At 37.8% G+C, this 19960-nt stretch overlaps 1 protein-coding gene across 4 annotated transcripts in view; it reads left to right on the top strand.

Moving 5' to 3' along the window:
• Positions 1–19960, top strand: part of LOC140718767 (zinc finger protein 280C-like) — a 121897-nt gene that overhangs the window by 30865 nt on the left and 71072 nt on the right. For 3 of the 4 annotated variants that reach the window (XM_073032892.1, XM_073032893.1, XM_073032894.1), the window contains 4 exons: positions 8384–8476; positions 12286–12422; positions 13324–13441; positions 16263–16454. In XM_073032892.1, the coding sequence (XP_072888993.1) occupies positions 8384–8476; positions 12286–12422; positions 13324–13441; positions 16263–16454 (540 nt within the window). The remainder of the gene's footprint in view (positions 1–8383; positions 8477–12285; positions 12423–13323; positions 13442–16262; positions 16455–19960) is intronic. The other variant, XM_073032895.1, reaches the window with a different exon arrangement.

Genomic DNA, 19960 nt, shown 5'->3' with positions numbered 1-19960 from the left:
CTGTACTCAGTCTTCTGGTGTGTCTTTCCAAAATGCATCACCTCACACTTGTCCAGATTGAACTCCCATCTGCCATTTTTCTGCCTCTCTATATCCTCTTATAACTTTTGACAAGAGGACAATAGCTCGACCATAGCTTTCTGTCTTTGACAGCTTGGAAGCTTTACGTAACTAGCAAGTCTATATAGCTTGATTTTATTTGGAAAATCTTCCTTGTCAAAAGTAATGAATGTAGAAATTCATTGCATAATATATCACAGTATTATGCGGTTGAAAGATAAACATTAACCACTTGCTCTTTACCAATGGTAAAACATGACACTTTCCAGTCAATTCATGTAATTCTGGAAATTCAACTGAGCACTTTATGGGTTATCAATTTTGTTTTTTATTCCACAAGGTAAAGTCATTCCTTCAATACCTCTATCCTTTGAGTTGCCCTCACCCCATGAGGCTGAGGTACTGACTGATCCTTCAACCACTCTTGCCATCTCCTTGCCTCAATGATGTGTCCATACTCTGACTTTCCAGAATCCCTTGTATCCTTCTGAATCATGGCCAATGCCATAACTCTCAGCTACTGAATATTCTCCCATCACCCACTTGAAGATCACTTGAGACTCCTGCCCAGGTGCAATTTTTGGTGAAGATTCTTGAACCTGTTCATTCCTGAAACCCTATACTAGAATTTCTAAGCCATGAATTTTGACAGTGTTTAGCTGTCTAAAGTACACTTGGAATTGGTATTTAGGGTATTCTGACTAGCCTTAATGTAATGCAAGGCCTGCAGTTACTGTGTAATTATTATTGCAGCGTTGGACTGTGCAGTTCACCATGTAAAGTTCTCTCCCACTATTATTGCCAGAATGATGGGAATTGTGAGAAAGAAAAGAGTTAAGCAAGTTTGGGAATCTGTTAGAGGAGTTGCAGATAACTTTCTCAAACAGACAGTGAGACAAAATTTGGAACAGAGTTAGTTCCAGTGGATATAGAAGCACAAAGCTTAACAAAGTTAGAAGATGGAGAACGACAAGCAAGATAACTTGCATTTCTTCAAAATACTGTGCAGCATCCACCATTGATGCTGCTGTCATCCATATCTCCATTTCCTACACATCTGCTTTTAATCCATTCGTCTGCTTCCTAAACTTATCCTTACCTACCACCCACCAGCCTCTGTGTCCAGCACATCATTCTCCGTAACCTCTGGTCACCCACAGTGGGATCCTACCACAATGCATGTCTCTTTCCTCCCTCCCTGTCTCTACTTTCCATAGGGATCACTCTCTATGTGATTTCCTTGTCCATTCATCCCTTCCCACTGATTTTGGCACTTACTCCTGCAAGTGCAACAAGGGTTGTACTGCCCCTACACCAGTAATTCCAGACGAGGCAACACTTTACCTGCGAGTCTCTCAGGTCATCTGCTCGATCTAATGCTTCGATGCGGTCTCCCTTCCCAACATGTCTGGCTATAGCCTTCTGTATTGCCACAGTGAGGCTACACTCGGGTTGGAGGAGCAAATCTCATTTTCCTTCTGCATAGCCTCCAACCTGATAGCATGATTTCTCTAGCATCTCATAATTTCTCACCTCTCTCACTTCTCTCTTCCAGTCCCCATTCTGGTTCCCCTCTCATCTGCCCATCATCTCCCTCTTGTGCTCCTCCTACTTCACTTTCTTCGGTGGTCTCCTGTCTTCTCCCATTGTATTCTTTCTTCTGTAATTCTTATTACACCTATCACCTCCCAGTTTCTCCCTTCACCCTACCCCCCCTCCCTCTCACCTGATTTCATGTATCAGCTGCCAACTTGTATTCCTTCCCCTTCTCCCGCTTTCTTATTTTGTTTTTTTGTCCCAATCCTTTAAGTCCTGATGAAGATTCTCACCCTGAAAGGTTGACTGTTTATTCCCTTCCATAGACGAGTTCCTCCAGCATTTTGTATATGTTGTTCAAGATTTCCAAAATCTGCAGAATCTCTTATGTTTTTGATATACTGTGCAGGAACTGTTATAAATGTATAATATGTTCCTTGGGTAATCCTATTATTAAAATATACTCTGTTGAAATGCTGGATAAGTTTTTTCCTCCCATAAAATGTTGTGGAATTGATTTTTAATGGTAAATTCAAAATTCTTAATACTAACTTGTTTTATGAAGTATGGCCTAATAGAGATTTCTAATATTGATATGATAACAGTAACCTGTATTTCTACTTGAATGAAAAATCAGAATCAGGTTTATTATCACCGGCATGTGACGTGAAATTTATTAACTTAGCGGCAGCAGCAGCAGTTCAATGCAATACATAATGTAGCAGAGAGAAAAAAAACAATAATAAAATAAAGAAGTAAATCAATTACATATATTTAATAGATTAAAAAAAGTGCAAAAACAGAAATAGTGTATATTTTTTTAAAAATGAGGTGGTGTCCAAAGATTCAATGTCCATTTAGGAATCAGATAGTAGAGGGGAAGAAGCTGTTCCTGAATCGCTGAGTGTGCGCCTTCAAGCTTCTGTATCTCCTACCTGATGGTAACAGTGAGAAAAGGGCATGCCCTGGGTGCTGGAGGTCCTTAATAATGGACGCTGCTTTTCTGAGACACCGCTCCCTAAAGGTGTCCTGGGTACTTCGTAGGCTAGTGCCCAAGATGAAGCTGACTAGATTTACAACCTTCTGGAGCTTCTTTCAATCCTGAGCAGTAGCCCCTCCATACCAGACATTGATGCAGCCTGTCAGAATACCCTCCACAGTACAACTATAGAAGTTTTTGAGTATATTGTTGATATGCCAACAGTTTTCGAACTCCTAATAACGTATACCCGTTGTCTTGCCTTCTTTATAACTACATCGATATGTTGGGACCAGGTTAGATCCTCAGAGATCTTGACACCCAGGAACTTGAAGCTGCTCACTCTTTCCACTTCTGATCCCTTTATGAGGATTGGTATTTGTTCCTTCGTCTTACCCTTTCTGAAGTCCACAATCAGCTCTTTCGTCTTACTGACATCGAGTGCCAGGTTGTTGCTGCGGCACCACTCCGCTAGTTGGCATATTTCACTCCTGTACACCCTCTCATCATCACCTGAGATTCTACCAACAATGGTTGTATCGTCAGCAAATTTATAGATGGTATTTGAGCTAGGACTAGCCACACAGTCATGTGTAGATAGAGAGTTAAGGCGTGTTGGGACAATCATTATTGGGACATAAACTATTATAGTGTGGTGATTGCTGAAAACAGCAGACATATTACAAACAAAACAGACTATGGCTAGGCAACAGTAGGCCCATAAATTTAGCATAACCGATATTATGTAAGTTTTAGATTTTATATAAATCTGCCCACATTCCTGTGTTCTCATTCTGGCTGACACACTGGTTCCCAGCTCCAGCCACACACCTTTCCCATGATTCAGATCTCAAAGTTGTGACTAAGCAGGTATGTGGACCATATATCACTGATAATGTAGCTTCAATGTGAGGCAAGTAAAATGCAAGAGATATTGATGCTGCCTGATGAATTGAGTTTCTTCAGCTCCATGTGTTTCTGCAAGTAATATGTAACCTCTCCATTGCTGTAACAATCTTACAGATCGTGTTTAGTTTAAAGAGAATTACCAGAATTGCCTAGGTTCACTAAATCCAGGAATTTGTTTAACTATGTGGTGCTTATAATTAAAAAAATAGGTTGAAATTCCAGGCTCAAAGCAGTGTGAGTTGCTGAGTTGTGAATTGATCATTTTATTTTTCAATTTACCTTAATGGTTTGAGGGTAAATCTAAATAAACTTTTTAGATTCCACTGAAATAGCATTGCAGAGAAAGTTAACCGATCTACATGTTAAATGTTGGGAGCAGATTGTCACCCATTTTATATTCCATTTTATTTCACTTGTGAGAAGTATGTGAAAAAAAATTAACCAGGAAATATTTAGAAAGGTTATACAATCAATGAAGGAATAGAAAATAGTTCTATATTAGTTTTCTGTTGAAAAATAAGTAAATTGTTTAAACAACTAAATGAAATGTTCCAGCGCATGAGTTAGCTATTTCTCCACCTATTGTCCATTCCAAGCAATTCCATTATTTGTTAGTAGCATGATGGCAGCATCCTTTTTGATCAAATTGTGTTAGATTTGCAGTGTTAGTATCAATGTTGGGAGGGGGAATTTGGAGTGTAAGAATTTGGACTGTTGAAATCAGTGGGACTTAACAAGCTCTAAATCCCCAGAGCCTTAGAATATGCACCAAGGATAGCAAAATATGAAGTGGAAGCTGTGGAAATTGTGGGTGATTAAGACATTTCAAAGTACTGTCAATTATTGAGTGGTTCCTACAGATGGGAGGGTGGCAAATGTAGCCTATTAAAAAATAAGGAATCAAAACAAGAAACTACCATCAGCAGCTGCGAAAAGAATGCTACAGACTCTATGGTCCTCATGGCCTAATTCTGTGCCTATGTATTTCAAATTTGCCAGTGCCACAAAGCTCTAGTATTGTTAGTTGAAAGGAGGTTTTAAGTTATGAAGCTTTAAGTCACTTTTAGGCAAGTAGAGTGAAGGGATAAGGACATGACAGATGCATTACAACATAGATAATTGTGAAATTATTTACTTTGGTAGAGTAAATTCAGCATGGTAGAGTTTTTAAATGAGATAGGTTGGCAACACTTATGTACTGATTCTGAATGTGTACACCAGTCATTGAATTCAACAGTGCAGGTTTAGTTAAGGCAAATAATATGTTGGCCTTCATTGTAAAAGATCTTGAGCTCAGAAGAAATGAAGTCTTAATACAACTATACAGGGCCTTGGTGAGATCTACACTAGGAGTATTGTAGGGTTTTGATCTTGCTTAAGACTTTCATGAAGAAAAGAGGTAGTTAAGCTAGATGGAATGTAATAAAGTTTCATCAGATCAATTCTTGAGATGGCAGACATACCTGAATGTTCAAAATTCTTAGAAGCCTTGATCAGTTGGACTTTAGATAATGTGACCATTTTTATCTATGTAAATAGAGATTCAGCACGGTAACGTGCCCCTTCAGCCCTATGAGCCTACACTGATTACACCCATGAGACCAAATAACCGATGTCTTCAGAATGTTGGAGGAACTCCAAGCACTCAGAAAATCCACAAGGTCATGGGGAGAATGTACAAACTGTTTTACAGACAGTGGTAGAATTGAACCTGGGTTTTTGGTGCTGCAATAGCTTTATGCTAACTGCTACATTACCATGCTGTGTAGGGAGGTCCTGGTAATTTTGAAAAAAGAGTCATAATTTCAGGATATTATAATTGGTTTATTTTTGTCACATGGCTAATGCAAAGCTTTTCTTGCATACTGTTCGTAGAGGTTATTACATTGCTCAGTGTCATGAGGTAAAACAAGGTAAAACAATAGAATGCAGAATAAACTATAGAGAAAGTGAAGTGCAATTTGATAGGTGCAAGATCATAACGAGTTAGATTGCAAAGTCAAGAGTTCATCTTACTTTACTAGGGAACTATTCAATAGTCTTATAACAGTGCGGTAGAAGCTGTCCTTGAGTGTTGTGGTGCATGCTTTTAAGTTTTAAGTCCAATGGGAGAGGGGAGAAGAAGGAATCTCCAGGCTTGATGGAGTCTTTGATTATGCTGGTTGTTTTACTGAGGCAGTAATATGTGTAGATAGGGTCCATGGAGTGATATGCTGAGCTGTATCCACAACTCTATGTAGTTTCTTGTGGTCACAAGCAGAGTAGTTGCTATACCAAACCTTGATGCATCCAGGTAGGATGCTTTAAATGGTGCATAGTTAAAATGGTAAGCGTTTACAGGGCCATGCCAGATTTAGTTCCTTAAAGGTTGTTATAGCCGGAGCTGGTAGTGGGGATAAACTCCCACTACCTATTAAATGTTCCTAATGGTATGCATCTCAATAGCTTCTGATGACCAAGTCCGTAGCCTTCACCTGTGGCTTTGCTTTTAAACCTGGCAGAACCATTTCTACTGACAGGAAGGGACAGAGGTGGGTTAGTAGTGCCTTAAAACTAGTCATTTTGGGGAGATACGGCTTGTAGGAGAAGGAAAACAGATTTCAAATGTCTGTTGCCATGTGGCTACACCCACTCATGAGGAAGGCTTCAGGAGTGACCCCCAAAGAAAAAGCACAGGGCTGGAGTCCCTAAGGCAGCCTTATGTTGAGTTCAGTGCTGACTGGCAACTCCTGTAACACTGCTGTATTGGTCTCTGCTGTTCCTATAGATTCACCAGCCATGCAACACCTTATTCACCATATCGTTTTGCCCTAGCTTGCATTTTACATAGACAGCGGGTTGGTCAACCTGACTAATGGAGGGTCTCATACAAAAAGATGTTTTTCAAACTCTGCATTTTATTTTATGTAACAGAACTTGACTATTTCTATCAATGTTTATTCATTTTGTTTTTTTTATCTCTGAAGAAGCATCAATAATAATTAATTATGAAAATAGACTCCAGGAACATTCTTCTCAATTACTTACTATAGATATTTTCTTGCAATTGGGAGTTGAAGCTGATCTGACAGTTTTATTTCCCGTTTCTGTAGATATCCAATTTTCTGTTCTTTATTCACACTTATGAAATAAATCCTTGTTTAAGATACATTTCCAGAGGATAGGTTCATCCAGGGAACTGTAAAGAAAATATCTGATAGACAGAATAACAGTTCTATATTCCAAGAGCACTGTTGACATCAGTGTATCATTATTTTACAGCATAAAATACAATCTCCCTGAGGAGCTATCAGTATAGTGAGAATGCTTTGAAAATCTTTTTATGGAAGAATAGAGTAACTCTTCATACTAATTTTGAGTTAGCATTGGAACTTACATTTATTCAGAAATTTAATTAATTGTTGGACTTCTGCATTTCCATATTAGGCCATGAACAATAAATAGTTGTTATTGCTAGTAACCTTTAAACTCACTTTTCATGCAGTGGAGTGTGAATTTCCTTTTCAAAACAGTAACTTTTTTTTAATCTCTGGCAAATTGCATTCATTCCTGTTAATGTCCATTCTGCACACTTAGGGCTTATTATATCATATAATGCTGTGCATATGACGTTTTCTTTGTCAATTTAAAAATGTTGTTAAAAATACTTTATAATGTAGCATATGTACAACTATTGAAAAATCCTCAAGAATTTCCTTCATCCTTTTCCAGTCTGTATGAAAAATCTCTACAAGAGGAAACAAAAATCAAATTTTATTCTGTAGTATGAACTGATCTGCTTGGACACTTTCCCTTTAACAGGCTACTGATGTGGTTATGAACTTCAAATATGGAAGCCTACATTTTTCAGTGGAAATGTAGAAGCTATGTTGTTTAAGTGATGACTAATGCATTGCTTTCTTATAAGCAGTTATCTCTGAAGTACTTGTCTTTCTTGGATTGACTAAGTTTCCACATTACAGTTTACAGGGTTGAGTAGATGGACAGGGAGAAAGCAATCAATTTGTAATCTAATGTTTTATCTTTTTCATTATTTTGTAGTTTAAATTAAGTTAAACAAAATACATTCAACAGATCTAAACCAAAACTCCATTCATAAAAATTAAAGCTCGTAGTCATGTTTGCACTACACTTAATGGTGACTTACTGAATTTTACTTAGATTCATAAAACACACTTACTGAAGATTGATAAAGTTAAAATGGAAGTTTACCTGCTTGTTGAAATTTTCTTGCCAATCAGTGACATTCTTAGTGCAGAATTTTCAAAGCTCCATTTATTTCCATTAAAGTTGTAGTGTTTGTTGTCTCTTTCTGCTGTTAACAATCAAATTTCTGTTGAGATGTCTTTGAAAGAGCTATGATTAAAGTGGAGGATCATAGAAAACTCAAGCATATCTTCCACGTTTCTTCATATCATGTGTCATGGATCCATGGAGATTGTACATACACAATTTGACTCCTTGGAAAAGACCACGATGTACAGCATTCAGAAGGGGTCACCTTAAAAATGTCTCTTCATACAGTATATATTCTTTTTGGGAGTTATTTCAAATATCAGAAAGAATAGCACAAAAACTAATCCCACTGGATTTTATTTGATATCTTCATATCTTGTCAAATCAAACAGAGAACTATTTTCTTTCTCCCTACTTGTTATCTTGCAAATTGGAGCCAATATATACTGTATGAAGAGACATTTTTAAGGTGATCCCTACCCAAATATCAGCAGGGCAGGCATTTAAATCCACTTGCATTTTACACTTTCTGGAGCCTGCTTACCACCTGTGCCAGCAATTCATAGCTACTCAATTTGAATACAGAACATCCTTCAAAATTCTCAGCAAAATTTTGGCTGAAATTATGTATGTCTAATATTAGCTTTACCTATTTGCTTAAAGGTAAAACAGGAAGCACGACATTTAATTTGGCACAGCGTGCAGGAATGCAAAATGGTGGACTCAGTAGAAGCATGATGGTCTCCTTTGGCAGTGGTAAGTGATGCTAAGTTTTTATTACTTCAGCACTTACAGTGGCATGCAAAAGTTTGGGCATCCGTGATCAAAATTTCTGTTACTGTGAAGCTAAGCAAGTAAAAGATAACCTGATTTCCAAAAGGCATAAAGTTAAAGATGACACCTTTCTTCAATTTTTTAAGCAAGATTACTTTTTTTATTTCCATCTTTTACAGTTTCAAAATAACATAGAACATAGAAAACTTACAGCACAATACAGGCTCTTCAGCCCACAAACTTGTGGCGAACATGTCCCTACCTTAGAAATTACTAGGCTTACCTATAGCCCTCTATTTTACTAAGTTCCATGTACCTATCTAAAAGTCTCTTAAAAGACCCTATCATATCTGCCTCCACCACCGTTGCCAGCAGCCCATTCCACGCACTTGACACTCTCTGAATAAAAAAAACTTACCCCTGACATCTCCTCTGTACCTACTCCCCTGCACCATAAACCTGTGTCCTCTTGTGGCAACCATTTCAGCCCTGGGAAAAAGCCCCTGACTATCCACACAATCAATGCCTCTCATCATCTTATACACCTCTATCAGGTCACCTCTCATCCTCCGTTGCTCCAAAGAGAAAAGGCCAAGTTCACTCAACCTATTCTCATAAGGCATGCTCCCCAATCCAGGCAACATCCTTATAAATCTCCTCTGCACCCTTTCTATGGCTTCCACATTTTTCCTGATGTGAGGCGCCTAGAACTGAGCACAGTACTCCAAGTGGGGTCTGACCAGGGTCCTCTATAGCTGCAACATTACCTCTCTGCTCCTACTTTCAATTCCATGATTGATGAAGGCCAATACATCATACGCCTTCTTAACCAGAGTCACCGCAGGTGCTTTGAGCGTCCTACGGACTCAGACCCCCAAGATCCCTCTGATCCTCCACACTGCCAAGAGTTTTACCATTAATACTATATTCTGCCATCGTACTTGACCTACCAAAATGAACCACTTCACACTTATCTGGGTTGAACTCCATCTGCCACTTCTCAGCCCAGTTTTGCATCCTATCAATGTCCCACTGTAACCTCTGACAGCCCTCCACACTATCCACTACACCTCCAACCTTTGTGTCATCAGCAAACTTACTAACCTATACCTCCACTTCCTCATCCAGGTCATTTATAAAAGTCACGAAGAGTAAGGGTCCCAGAACAGATCCCTGAGGCATCCCACTGGTAACCGACCTCTATGCAGGATATGACTTGTCTACAACCACTCTTTGCCTTCTCTGGGCAAGCCAGTTCTGGATCTACAAAGCAGTGTCCCCTTGGATCCCATGCCTCCTTACTTTCTCAATAAGCCTTGCATGGGGTACCTTATTAAATGTCTTGCTGAAATCCATATACACTACATCTACTGCTCTACCTTCATCAATGTGTTTAGTCACATCCTCAAGAAATTCAGTCAGGCTTGTAAGGCACGACCTGCCCTTGACAAGGCCGTGCTGACTACTCCTAATCATATTATACCTCTCCAGATGTTCATAAATCCTGCCTCTCAGGATCTTCTCCATGAACTTACCAACCACTGAAGTAAGACTCACTGGTCTATAATTTCCTGGGCTATCTCTACTCCCTTTCTTGAATAAAGGAACAACATCCACAACCCTCCAATCCTCTGGAACTTCTCCCGTCCCCATTGATGATGCAAAGATCATCACCAGAGGCTCAGCAATCAACAAAAAAAGGAAAAAGGCCCGAAGCAAAAGTTTGGGTACCCTGCATGGTCAATGCTTAGTAACACCCCCTTTGGTAAGTATCACAGCTTGTAAATGCTTTCTGTAGGCAGCTAAAGGCTGATTTATACTTGTGCGTTGCACCTACGCCGTAGGAGTCGTGTACCCTACCCTGTACTCTACGCAGTAGGGTGACATGCATCTCTCCAGAAAAGTTATTTGCATCGTGGCGATGCAGACCGCAACAACTGTGATTGGTCTGCTTGGTAGCATCACATTTCCGGTTGCTGCTTCTCCGCCATGTTTGTAGGCTGTGCGTACACAGATATGAAATAGATGAACCAAATCGTCAAATCTACCTGCCAACATGCAAAAATGTTTGAAATGCATTTTCTAGTCCATGTCTCTCATGAAGAAACTCGACACAGTGGCATAGAAACCCCACCACCAACTAGCGTTTTGGCGCACACCAACGCATGCTCGCTATGGCGTAGAGCAACGCAGAAGTGAAAATCGGCTATGGCAGAGGCTACGGCGTAGCCCATACACACAAGTATACATCAGCCTTCAGAGTCTTTCAGTTCTTGTTTGGGGGATTTTCGCCTGTTCTTCATTGCAAAAGACTTCTAGTTCTGTGAGATTCTTGGTCCGTCTTGCATGCACTGCTCTTTTGAGGTTTATCCACAGATTTTCGATGATGTTTTTAGTCGAGTGGCTGTGAGGGCCATGGCAAAACCTTCAGCTTGTGCCCCTTGAGGTAGTCCATTGTGGATTTTGAGGTGTGTGGATTTATCATTATCCTGTTGTAGAAGCCATCCTCTTTTCATCTTCAGCTTTTTTTTTTACAGACGGTGTAATGTTTGCTTCCAGAACTTGCTGGTATTTAATTGAATTCATTCTTCCCACTACCAGTGAAATGTTCCCTGTGCCATTGGCTGCAACACAAGCCCAAAGCATGATCGATCCATTCCCATGCTTAACAGTTGGAGAGGTCTTCTTTTCATGAAATTCTGCACCTATTTTTCTCCAAACATGCCTTTACTCATTGTGGCCAAGATGTTCTATTTCAACTTCATCAGTCCACAGGACTTGTTTCCAAATTGCATCAGGCTTGTTTAGATGTTCCTTTGCAAACTTCTGACACTGGATTTTGTGGTGAGGACGCAGGAAAGGTTTTCTTCTAATGATTCTTCCATGAAGGTCATACTTGTGCAGGTGTTGCTGCACATTAGAACAGTGCACCACCACTCCAGAGTCTGCTAAATTTTCCTGAAGGTCTTTTGCAGTCAAACGGGGGTTTTGATTTGCCTTTCTAGCAATCCTATGAGTAATTCTCTCGGAAAGTTTTCTTGGTCTTCCAGACCTCAACTTGACCTCCACTGTCCATGTAAACTACCATTTCTTAATTGCATTACGAAGTGAGGAAAGGGCTACCTGAAAATGCTTTGTTATCTTATAGCCTTCTCCTGCTTTGTGGGCATCCTTTACTTTAATTTTTTAGAGTGCTAGGCAGCTGCTTAGAGGAGCCCATGGCTGCTGATTGTTGGGACAAGGTTTGAGGAGTCAGAGTATTTATAAAGCTTTGAAATTTGCATCACCTGGCCTTTCCTAACGATGACTGTGAACAAGCCATAGCCCTAACAAGCTAATTAAGGTCTGAGACCTTGATAATAGTTATCTAATAGCTGAAATCTCTTGGGGTGCCCAAACTTTTACATGGTGTTCCTTTTTTCACTCTAAAATTGTACAAAACAAAAATAATACACTAATCTTGCTTAAAATGTTGAAAAGAATGTTTCATCTTTAACTTTATGACTTTTGGAGATCAGTTCATCTCCTATTCACAGTAATGGAAATTTTGACCAGGGCTGCTCAAACTTTTGCATGCCACTGTACACAGATTGTTTCTGTGGTATTATTTGGAATTCTTACCTCTTTAATGTTTGTTAAAGCTAAATTGTTATCTGAATTGTAATTTGAAATGTAATTTAAGTAATGACTTAAAAGTGTTCTTTCCAAGTCAAAATAAATTCAGTTAATTATAACTCAGTTATTAAAAAAACTCAGTTAATTAAAGAAGTTTCCATTTGTTTCTGTGCCAGATACATCTTCTACAGTTCAGTCTGTCAACCAACAGTCAATAACTTCTGCTCCATCAAATTCTGGCACAATGGCTGCATATCAGCCAGGATCTCGAACTATGGCTACTTCGTTAACAACACAGCCTATAGTATCGCAGGTAACCAACAACACATTTTAACTTGTTCTCTTAAAGACGCTTCACATTTTGTTGAACTTGATGAGATCTATCTAAATGTTGGGATACCATTATCTTAAAGAAATCTTGTTAGTGTCTGTTCATAATCATATTCAGCATTATGGGATGCCTTCTGATGAGCAAATATTCTCTGTTGCAATTCTGAAATTTTTCAGTTTTTTCTTCACATTAGACAGAGTCCATTTAACTTTAGAAGTTACAACATAGAAACAAGTTAGCCATAAGTCAGTGTTAGTATTTACCTACCAAACAAACAAAACTACTCTGAGCAACAAATATTCAACTAGATAGTTTCTAGCATGTTGATGCATCTTAGTTCATCTTGATGTCAAGAAATGTGTGGTTGAATATAGATTTGGTTGAAATTATAATGGAGTAAACTTTTAATAAGGTATGATAAGCTCTGTTTGATGGTTCACCAACCCATCTTTCTACCATAAAGATTGAGAACTGAGATTAATTGTAATTTTCAGTTTCTCCCAACTGTAGTTATTTTAGTTGAAGACAAACAGAAAAACAAATTGAACTTGGGACGTGATGTTTCCTGTTAGTGCCAGAGAGAGAGAGATTAATTATGGTGCTGTACAGACATTATACTATCACTCAGATGACGAATTTGTATAGTTTTAATTTGTGAAGCTTTATTCTTTTGTATGGAGAAATTATTGGATGTCTTCAAAATTAATTAGCCAGCTTAATACTTGAGGAAAGGGTATTTTTCTTGACAGTGTACCTTGGTAGAACCAATTTTTTGCAAATATATGTGATTGCAGCTTTAACTGTTGCTGTGTTAACAAAGTTTTGACTTCTGTTTGAAATTTAGATGTCTTTTCATTTTATTAAAAACTACTTCTTTTATTAGGGTTTTATTGTGAAAGATATGGGTTCGCCTGCATCTGCATCTCCGAATTCAGGTGGCGCGATGTACAATACAAGGAATCCACGTTATCAAAATAGAACAAGTGTTCCATTGTTATCTGGTAAGTATGTGCATTGAGGTTGTGGTTTCTTTAAGGAATTATCTAAGCAAAAATGATAAATAAGGATGAAAGAACATATACAAGGATTAAACAATAGTTTACCTTTAGATGGTTACATCTACTGACCATTGTGGATGCGTCCAATTAAATTAATCCCCCAAGCAAACTGAATTACAGAAGAAGTAAGCTATTAGCCCTTCTTATTTCATCTAACCAGAACTACCGTACTTAGTACTCATTCACTGCTTTGCTGCACTGGTTTAATTATACCAGATATTTTTTCCTCTATTACTCAGCTTGAATTACTCATTATATTAAAAGGATTTTCCATCATTAGTCTTAAAGTTACTATTGTCTAATCTGAACATTGTCTCTTTATCTTACTCTCCCATTTAGTGATGTTTTGGAAAATCATTTTCCAAGCCATTGGCTGGCTTCCTTCTGATGTCATCTCTTTATGGTGAAAATCTGAGGTTTCTCGTAATTCTGAGTATTAATGCTTAGAATCTATCCTTCTTGATCTTTTTTTTCCTAATCGCCTTTCTTTTACAGTATCTTTTTGTTCATGTTTTCAAATATGATTCTTAGGTTTGTTACAGAAGAGGCACTGTAAAATTTGATTCCTGTGTTTTGGTCATTAGATGTTTTGATGGCTGCTACAGTTTGTTAATGGACGTGTTGATTATTGTACTAATTAACATGTTTGCCTTTTTAAACTTCATTCCTCTCATTTTAAATTTCCTATCCAACCATTTCTTTCATCCAGACTTAATTATTTAATTCATCTCTTAGAGAATACTAATTGTCTAAATGCTTTCTGAGTTTTATTGCACTGATAATTCTGGGGGCCAACAAAATACTCCTTTGTTTTATCTCGAGCATAATGACAAAGTAATTCATTTTTGTTAGTGTCCCTTGGCATTTAAAACACGCATCATTTCTATGTCAATCACTTCTTCATTGAATACAAGTTCAAATTTGAGCATAATTGAGCATAATCATTAGCAATCTGATGAAGGTACAGTGCATAAAACTGCTTTATTTCACTTCTGATCTGTCCATGGGCCTACTTAAGTTTATCCTAGTTTAATTTAGTGTAAAACCACATTCTTGATGTGAATGTTAAGTCATCAATGAGGGGAATATAGAGTCAATGTTTCAGGTCAAGATCATTCTTCTCGAGTCCGTATGAAGGGTCTTGGCCAAAATATTGACTCTTTATTCCTCTTCATTTTTTGCCGCTTGAACTGACGAGTTCGCCAGCATTTTCTGTGTGTCACTCTGGATTTTCAGCATCTGCAGAATCTGTTGTGTTAACGTTAATCATTATTCAACATTGCTGACTATAGCTTCACTTTTGGTGTAATCAAGTTTCAGTTGCTTCCATCTACCAGCATTGTTATTGGACACCTTAGTAGTAAACTCATGGGATAAGTTTCTCATTCAGAAATGCATACTTCCATATTTGTTGTATTTAGATTCCTCAGTTATTAGCTAATCTTGGCATCCATTTCTTCGTCTGACTTTATTCTTGCTTACCATCGACATCTGGCCAGTTGGTTTAGTATCATATTAATTATTAGAGTATAAGAACCTCTGTAATATTTACAAGTTAGTGATTTGCCTGGAACACAGTTTGCGACCTTTCCCATCAAGCCCTCCTCCAATGACCAAATCTTCCTTGCCATATATTTTTTCAATGCACCGAAGTAGTCTGCTGCAAGTTCTCCTTACAGAAGAAATCTTAACTTGAATGCTGAAATATCTTTTTAAAAGTAATTCCTACTCTTGACAAGTTGAGCTGAGAGGTCACAAGGAGTGGAGGATTGTTCTGTGCTAAAGCAGATTTATTTTCCATTGAAAAATTATCATTATAATAGCCCTCCAAGGTTTAGTTTTATCATAAGTACTGGATTTTGAGATAGTAACATAATCATTTTTTAAATAAGCTGATTAGCTTTCCTTATCTATGATCTTTCTACTTGCTTCCCTTAACAGCTATGATATAGAAATTTTTCATGACTAACATATTGTAATTATGTGAAGCTCCCCTTCCTTCCTGAAAGTCAACTCAGGTGGAACAGGTTGAAATTATCATTTCATCATAGAGAACTAACATGGATTTATAAAGGAGAGATCATGCTTCATGAATCTGATTAAAGTTTTGGAGGAAGTGATGAAAGTATTAAACGGGTATGCAAATGAACTTTTAGAAGGCACATACTTAAGTCCCTCAACAGAGCTGTTAATCAAAGTTGAAGCTCATGGAATTGATGGCAAAGCGAGGGTAAAATAACAATAGAATAATGGGTGAATTTAAAAATAACTTCTTGTTAAATTTTGAAGAATCTGAAAGCTTAAGAGCTTGTTGAGATTTGCAGAATTTTCAAGAAATTATTTCTTCCAGGAACATCATCTAAAAATGAGCTCTTTAAGGAAACATTTCTGCAAGTCAAGAAACTTGAAAATACAGAATCTGATCAGAAAGCTTGCAATTGTTATCAGTTCAGTTGTTAATTTTAAAACTGAATTTGGTATTTTGTGAAGAGGAACTATTAACAGATAAGGAGGCAAAGGCAAGTATGTGAAATTAGGTCACAGATCAGCAGTGATCCCATGAAATTGTAATTCAGGTTCAAAGGCTTATTGCAAAATTGGGGCAAAAGTGAGCAATTATATCCCTATATCAAAAATGTGATATGAAAATTGAATTTTATACATCAGACCAATTAGAAGTAAATTCATTGAGTTTACTGTGGTTTAATTAATTAGCACTTTTGAGTTACTGGAACCTTAATTAATTTTTCTGTTTAATCCACAGGAGTCATTTCCCAAACAGGAAGAACAGGGGTTCCTCAGTTAAGACCAGTTGGTACTGGTCGTACAATTCCAAATATCAGTTATAGTCCCACTCAAATGAATTCATCTATACAAAGCGGGCAGAAATTGGGGCAGAAAAACTCTCCCAAACCTCTCCAAACAACTCAGATCCTTAACCATGCCAGTGGAATAGGTAAAATTGAAATAAACGTGGTTTATCCTTTCTAAATTTTAGAGTACAGATCTATTTATGTGTGATCCTTTTAATAAAGTTATTCTCAGTTGCAAAATCAATCATAATCCATGTGCAAACTTTTCAGCTGTTTCTCCATCATTATTTATTAGATTAGTAAAACAAAAGGATGTGTAAAGAGCCCACCCCATTATGTTTTGCAATGTAACTATTTCCTGGGACAAATGTCTCTGTTAGGAAGTTGTGACTTGTTTGATCCTGAATCAAGAACCTTTGTATGTATCTCTGAGCAGGAAATGAAGAAATTGAAAACAATTAAAACTCAGTTATTTCTGCAATTTATAAGATGTCTTTGAAAGTGGGAAGAAATTAAATGAACTTAGAAGGGTTGCCTTGATATATTTGTAAATAATGGAAGAAGGGAACAGGCAGTTATTTGGAGTCCAAGGGGAACTTAGAATTGAGATATTTAGTTGAAAGATTTTAAATTATCAAGAACAAAATAAAAGGATGAGAAAGATGAATCCTGAAAATAATTAATTGGGACAGGGTATCCAGTGAATGAATAGTGCAGATCTTTGCCAAGAAAGGAATAGGACCAAAATGCTATTGATTAGGTAAAATCTGTCATAATTGGAGAAATAGAAGATATGTTGCTTCCTTAGGCTGTTTTTTTTATACTGGATAAAATCTTTATTAAATCATCCTGACCCAGTTAATAAAAAACTGATCCAACCTTGGCTTGTATACATTGTAGAGTGTTGATCAATTATAGTATGCCTGACCTGGAAGAAAAATTATTTCTGCAGAAAATAAAAGAAATTTGTTAAATATTGTCAAATTTGTTAAGCTTGTAGAATATATGGATGTGGCCATGTTGCTTATTTTTTCTCGTCCATTGAGAGTACTTTGTGTCATTAGTGCTTGATAACTAAAAGTATAGTATGTAGCAGCCTCCTTTATCATTCATTCATGGCAATGCATCCTCAGTGCTAAGTCTGGTGCCAGTGTAGTTGAGCCCGCATCAAGTTCTGGATCAGTAGCAAGCCTCTAAATCAAGATTTGTGCCTCAGTACTTAGCAATGTCTATGAAGAACCAGCCTGGTACTCAAATCTGAGGACTAATGTTTTTTTTTGATATCTGACAAATTAGTCACTTACAGCTGATTCCCCTTCAGTTGGATTGCAGGCTTAATTGGCGTCTGCTAGGCTCTAACCAGGAATAAAAAGCATTTGGTCTTGATATTGAATTTATGTTTTTATCTTTATCCAACTTGAACTGCTCTTAATTGAATAGTGTTTAGCTGCTCATGTTTGTTACAGTGACATACAATTATTCCAAATATTCCAACCAACTCCTGCCTTAAGACTGAAAGAAGATTCTTCACAGATTACCTTTATTTGTCACATGTACATTGAAACATCAAAACAACCAACACACTCTGAGGATGTGCTGGTGGTAGCCAGCACGGATTACCATGGTTCTGGCACCAACATAGCAACCCATGCATCTTGGGAGTTGTGGAAGGAAAACAGAGCACCCAGAGGAAACCCACATGGTCACGGGGCGAATGTCTAAACTCCTTTCAGGCAGCGGTAGGAATTGAATCCTAATCACTGGCACTGCAAACCAATGTGCTATTCACTATTACTGCCATGCCGAGTAAATGGTAGTAACATTTTAATGGGTTAAAATATGCAATACTATTTATAGTATATGCAACTACCATCTTACCCTGTTTTTGCACCCTTGAAGTTGAAGAGGATAACCCTTTGAGCTTTTGGTGACTCATGACTCTGCAAACCAATGTAAGGTTACACTATGGAGCTCTTGGAGAGAAATGGTTAAAACTTGTTGAATATGATCATCAATTACCTGAATTGTGAAAAGTTCAAAGTAAATTTATTATTAAAAAACATATATGTCACCATATACAACCCTGAGATTCATCTTCTTGCGGGCATACTCAATAAATTTAATAACCATAATAGAATCAATAAAAGAGTGTGCTAACAGGGCGGACAACCAGTGTGGAAATGACAACAAATTGTGTAAATACAAAAAGGAAAAAAAAACAATAAATAAATCAGCAATAAATATCATGAACATGAGATGAAAAATCCTTGAAAATGAGTCCATAGGTTATGGGAACGGGTCAGTGACGGAGCAAGTGAAGTTGAGTGAAGTTATTCCCTCTGATTCAAGAGCTTGATGGTTGAAGGGTAATAACTGTTCCTGAACCAGGTGGTGTGAGTCCTGAGGCTCCTGTACCACCTTCCTGAAGAGAGCGTGGCCTGGGTGGTGGGGTTTGTTGATGATGGATGCTGCTTTCCTATGACAGCTCAATGTAGGTGTGCTCAATGGTGGCGAGGGCTATATCCGTGATGGACTGAGATGTAACCATTACTTTTTATAGGCTTTTCCACTCAAGGGCATTGATGTTTCCATACCAGCACCTAATGCAACCAGTCAATATACTGTCCACCACACATCTATTGAAGTTTGTCAATGTTTTACATGTCATACCAAATCTTTGCAAACTCCTAAGAAAGTAGAAGTGCTGCCGTGCCTCTTTGTAATTGCACTTGCGTGCTAGGCCCAGGACAGGTCCCCTGAAATGATAACACAGAAATTAAAGTTTCTGATTCTCTCCACCTCTGATCCCCCAATAAGGACTGGCTTATCAAGCTCCTATTTCCTCCCCCTGAAGTCAATAATCATTACTTTCTTCATAATATGGTTCATGGTTGCATTTTGACTTGGCCCTTCTGCATGGTTTTAGCTATTTAATAGAGTTTCAAAAGAATTGAAATGATGCAATTATTAGCAAACAGCTGTAGTTTAGCACTCAAGATGCATTCCCAAAAATAAGAAAGCTGACAATTCAGCTCATAAAATGGTTGTAACTTTCTGTACTCCTTTTGGCCAATCACCACACATTTCCTCATAGCAGTGGTGGCTCCTGTAAATCTCAAACTTCTTAAGTCTCTTGAGTAATGATGCCAAGTAATAAACATTGTGCAATTACACACCAGTGGTATCTTGTTTAACATAGAAGTCTCATATCAGTTTTTAACGCTTGCCCTAGCAGCGCTTTAATTTAAATATCCATTGGATTTAATAGTCCTTGCTGGACTTGGCTGACTGCCTTGACGCTTGTCTTTTAACTGTGTTCATACACCAAAAGAAAATCCTGTGCAAGCCACCTGCTGAGTACTCTAGTCAGGTGACTCTTCCATTGAATGTTGGCAAATGGGCTATTGTTGAGCAGATGCTGCTAGGTTGCAGTTTTGATTATTTCATCTCTTCTCTAATGAAACTGGTAAGTCATAGATTGGTTGTAGCAACATTAGACAAGAAGCAGGATATCTGACCTCTGATCTGGTTGCCATTCTGGGATTGTGGTTGATTTTTGACCTATGTCCATTTACCTGTCTTTTCCATGTAGCTCTTTGATAGTACAAAAACTTCAATTTTAGATTTATCAACAACAAGCAGCCCTGCA

The sequence above is a fragment of the Hemitrygon akajei genome, chromosome 30 (assembly GCF_048418815.1).
Source record: "Hemitrygon akajei chromosome 30, sHemAka1.3, whole genome shotgun sequence".
In the NCBI taxonomy this organism is placed as follows: Eukaryota; Metazoa; Chordata; class Chondrichthyes; order Myliobatiformes; family Dasyatidae; genus Hemitrygon; species Hemitrygon akajei.
The sequence above is the reverse complement of the archived record's forward strand: the minus strand, read 5'-3'. Positions and strand labels throughout refer to the sequence as shown.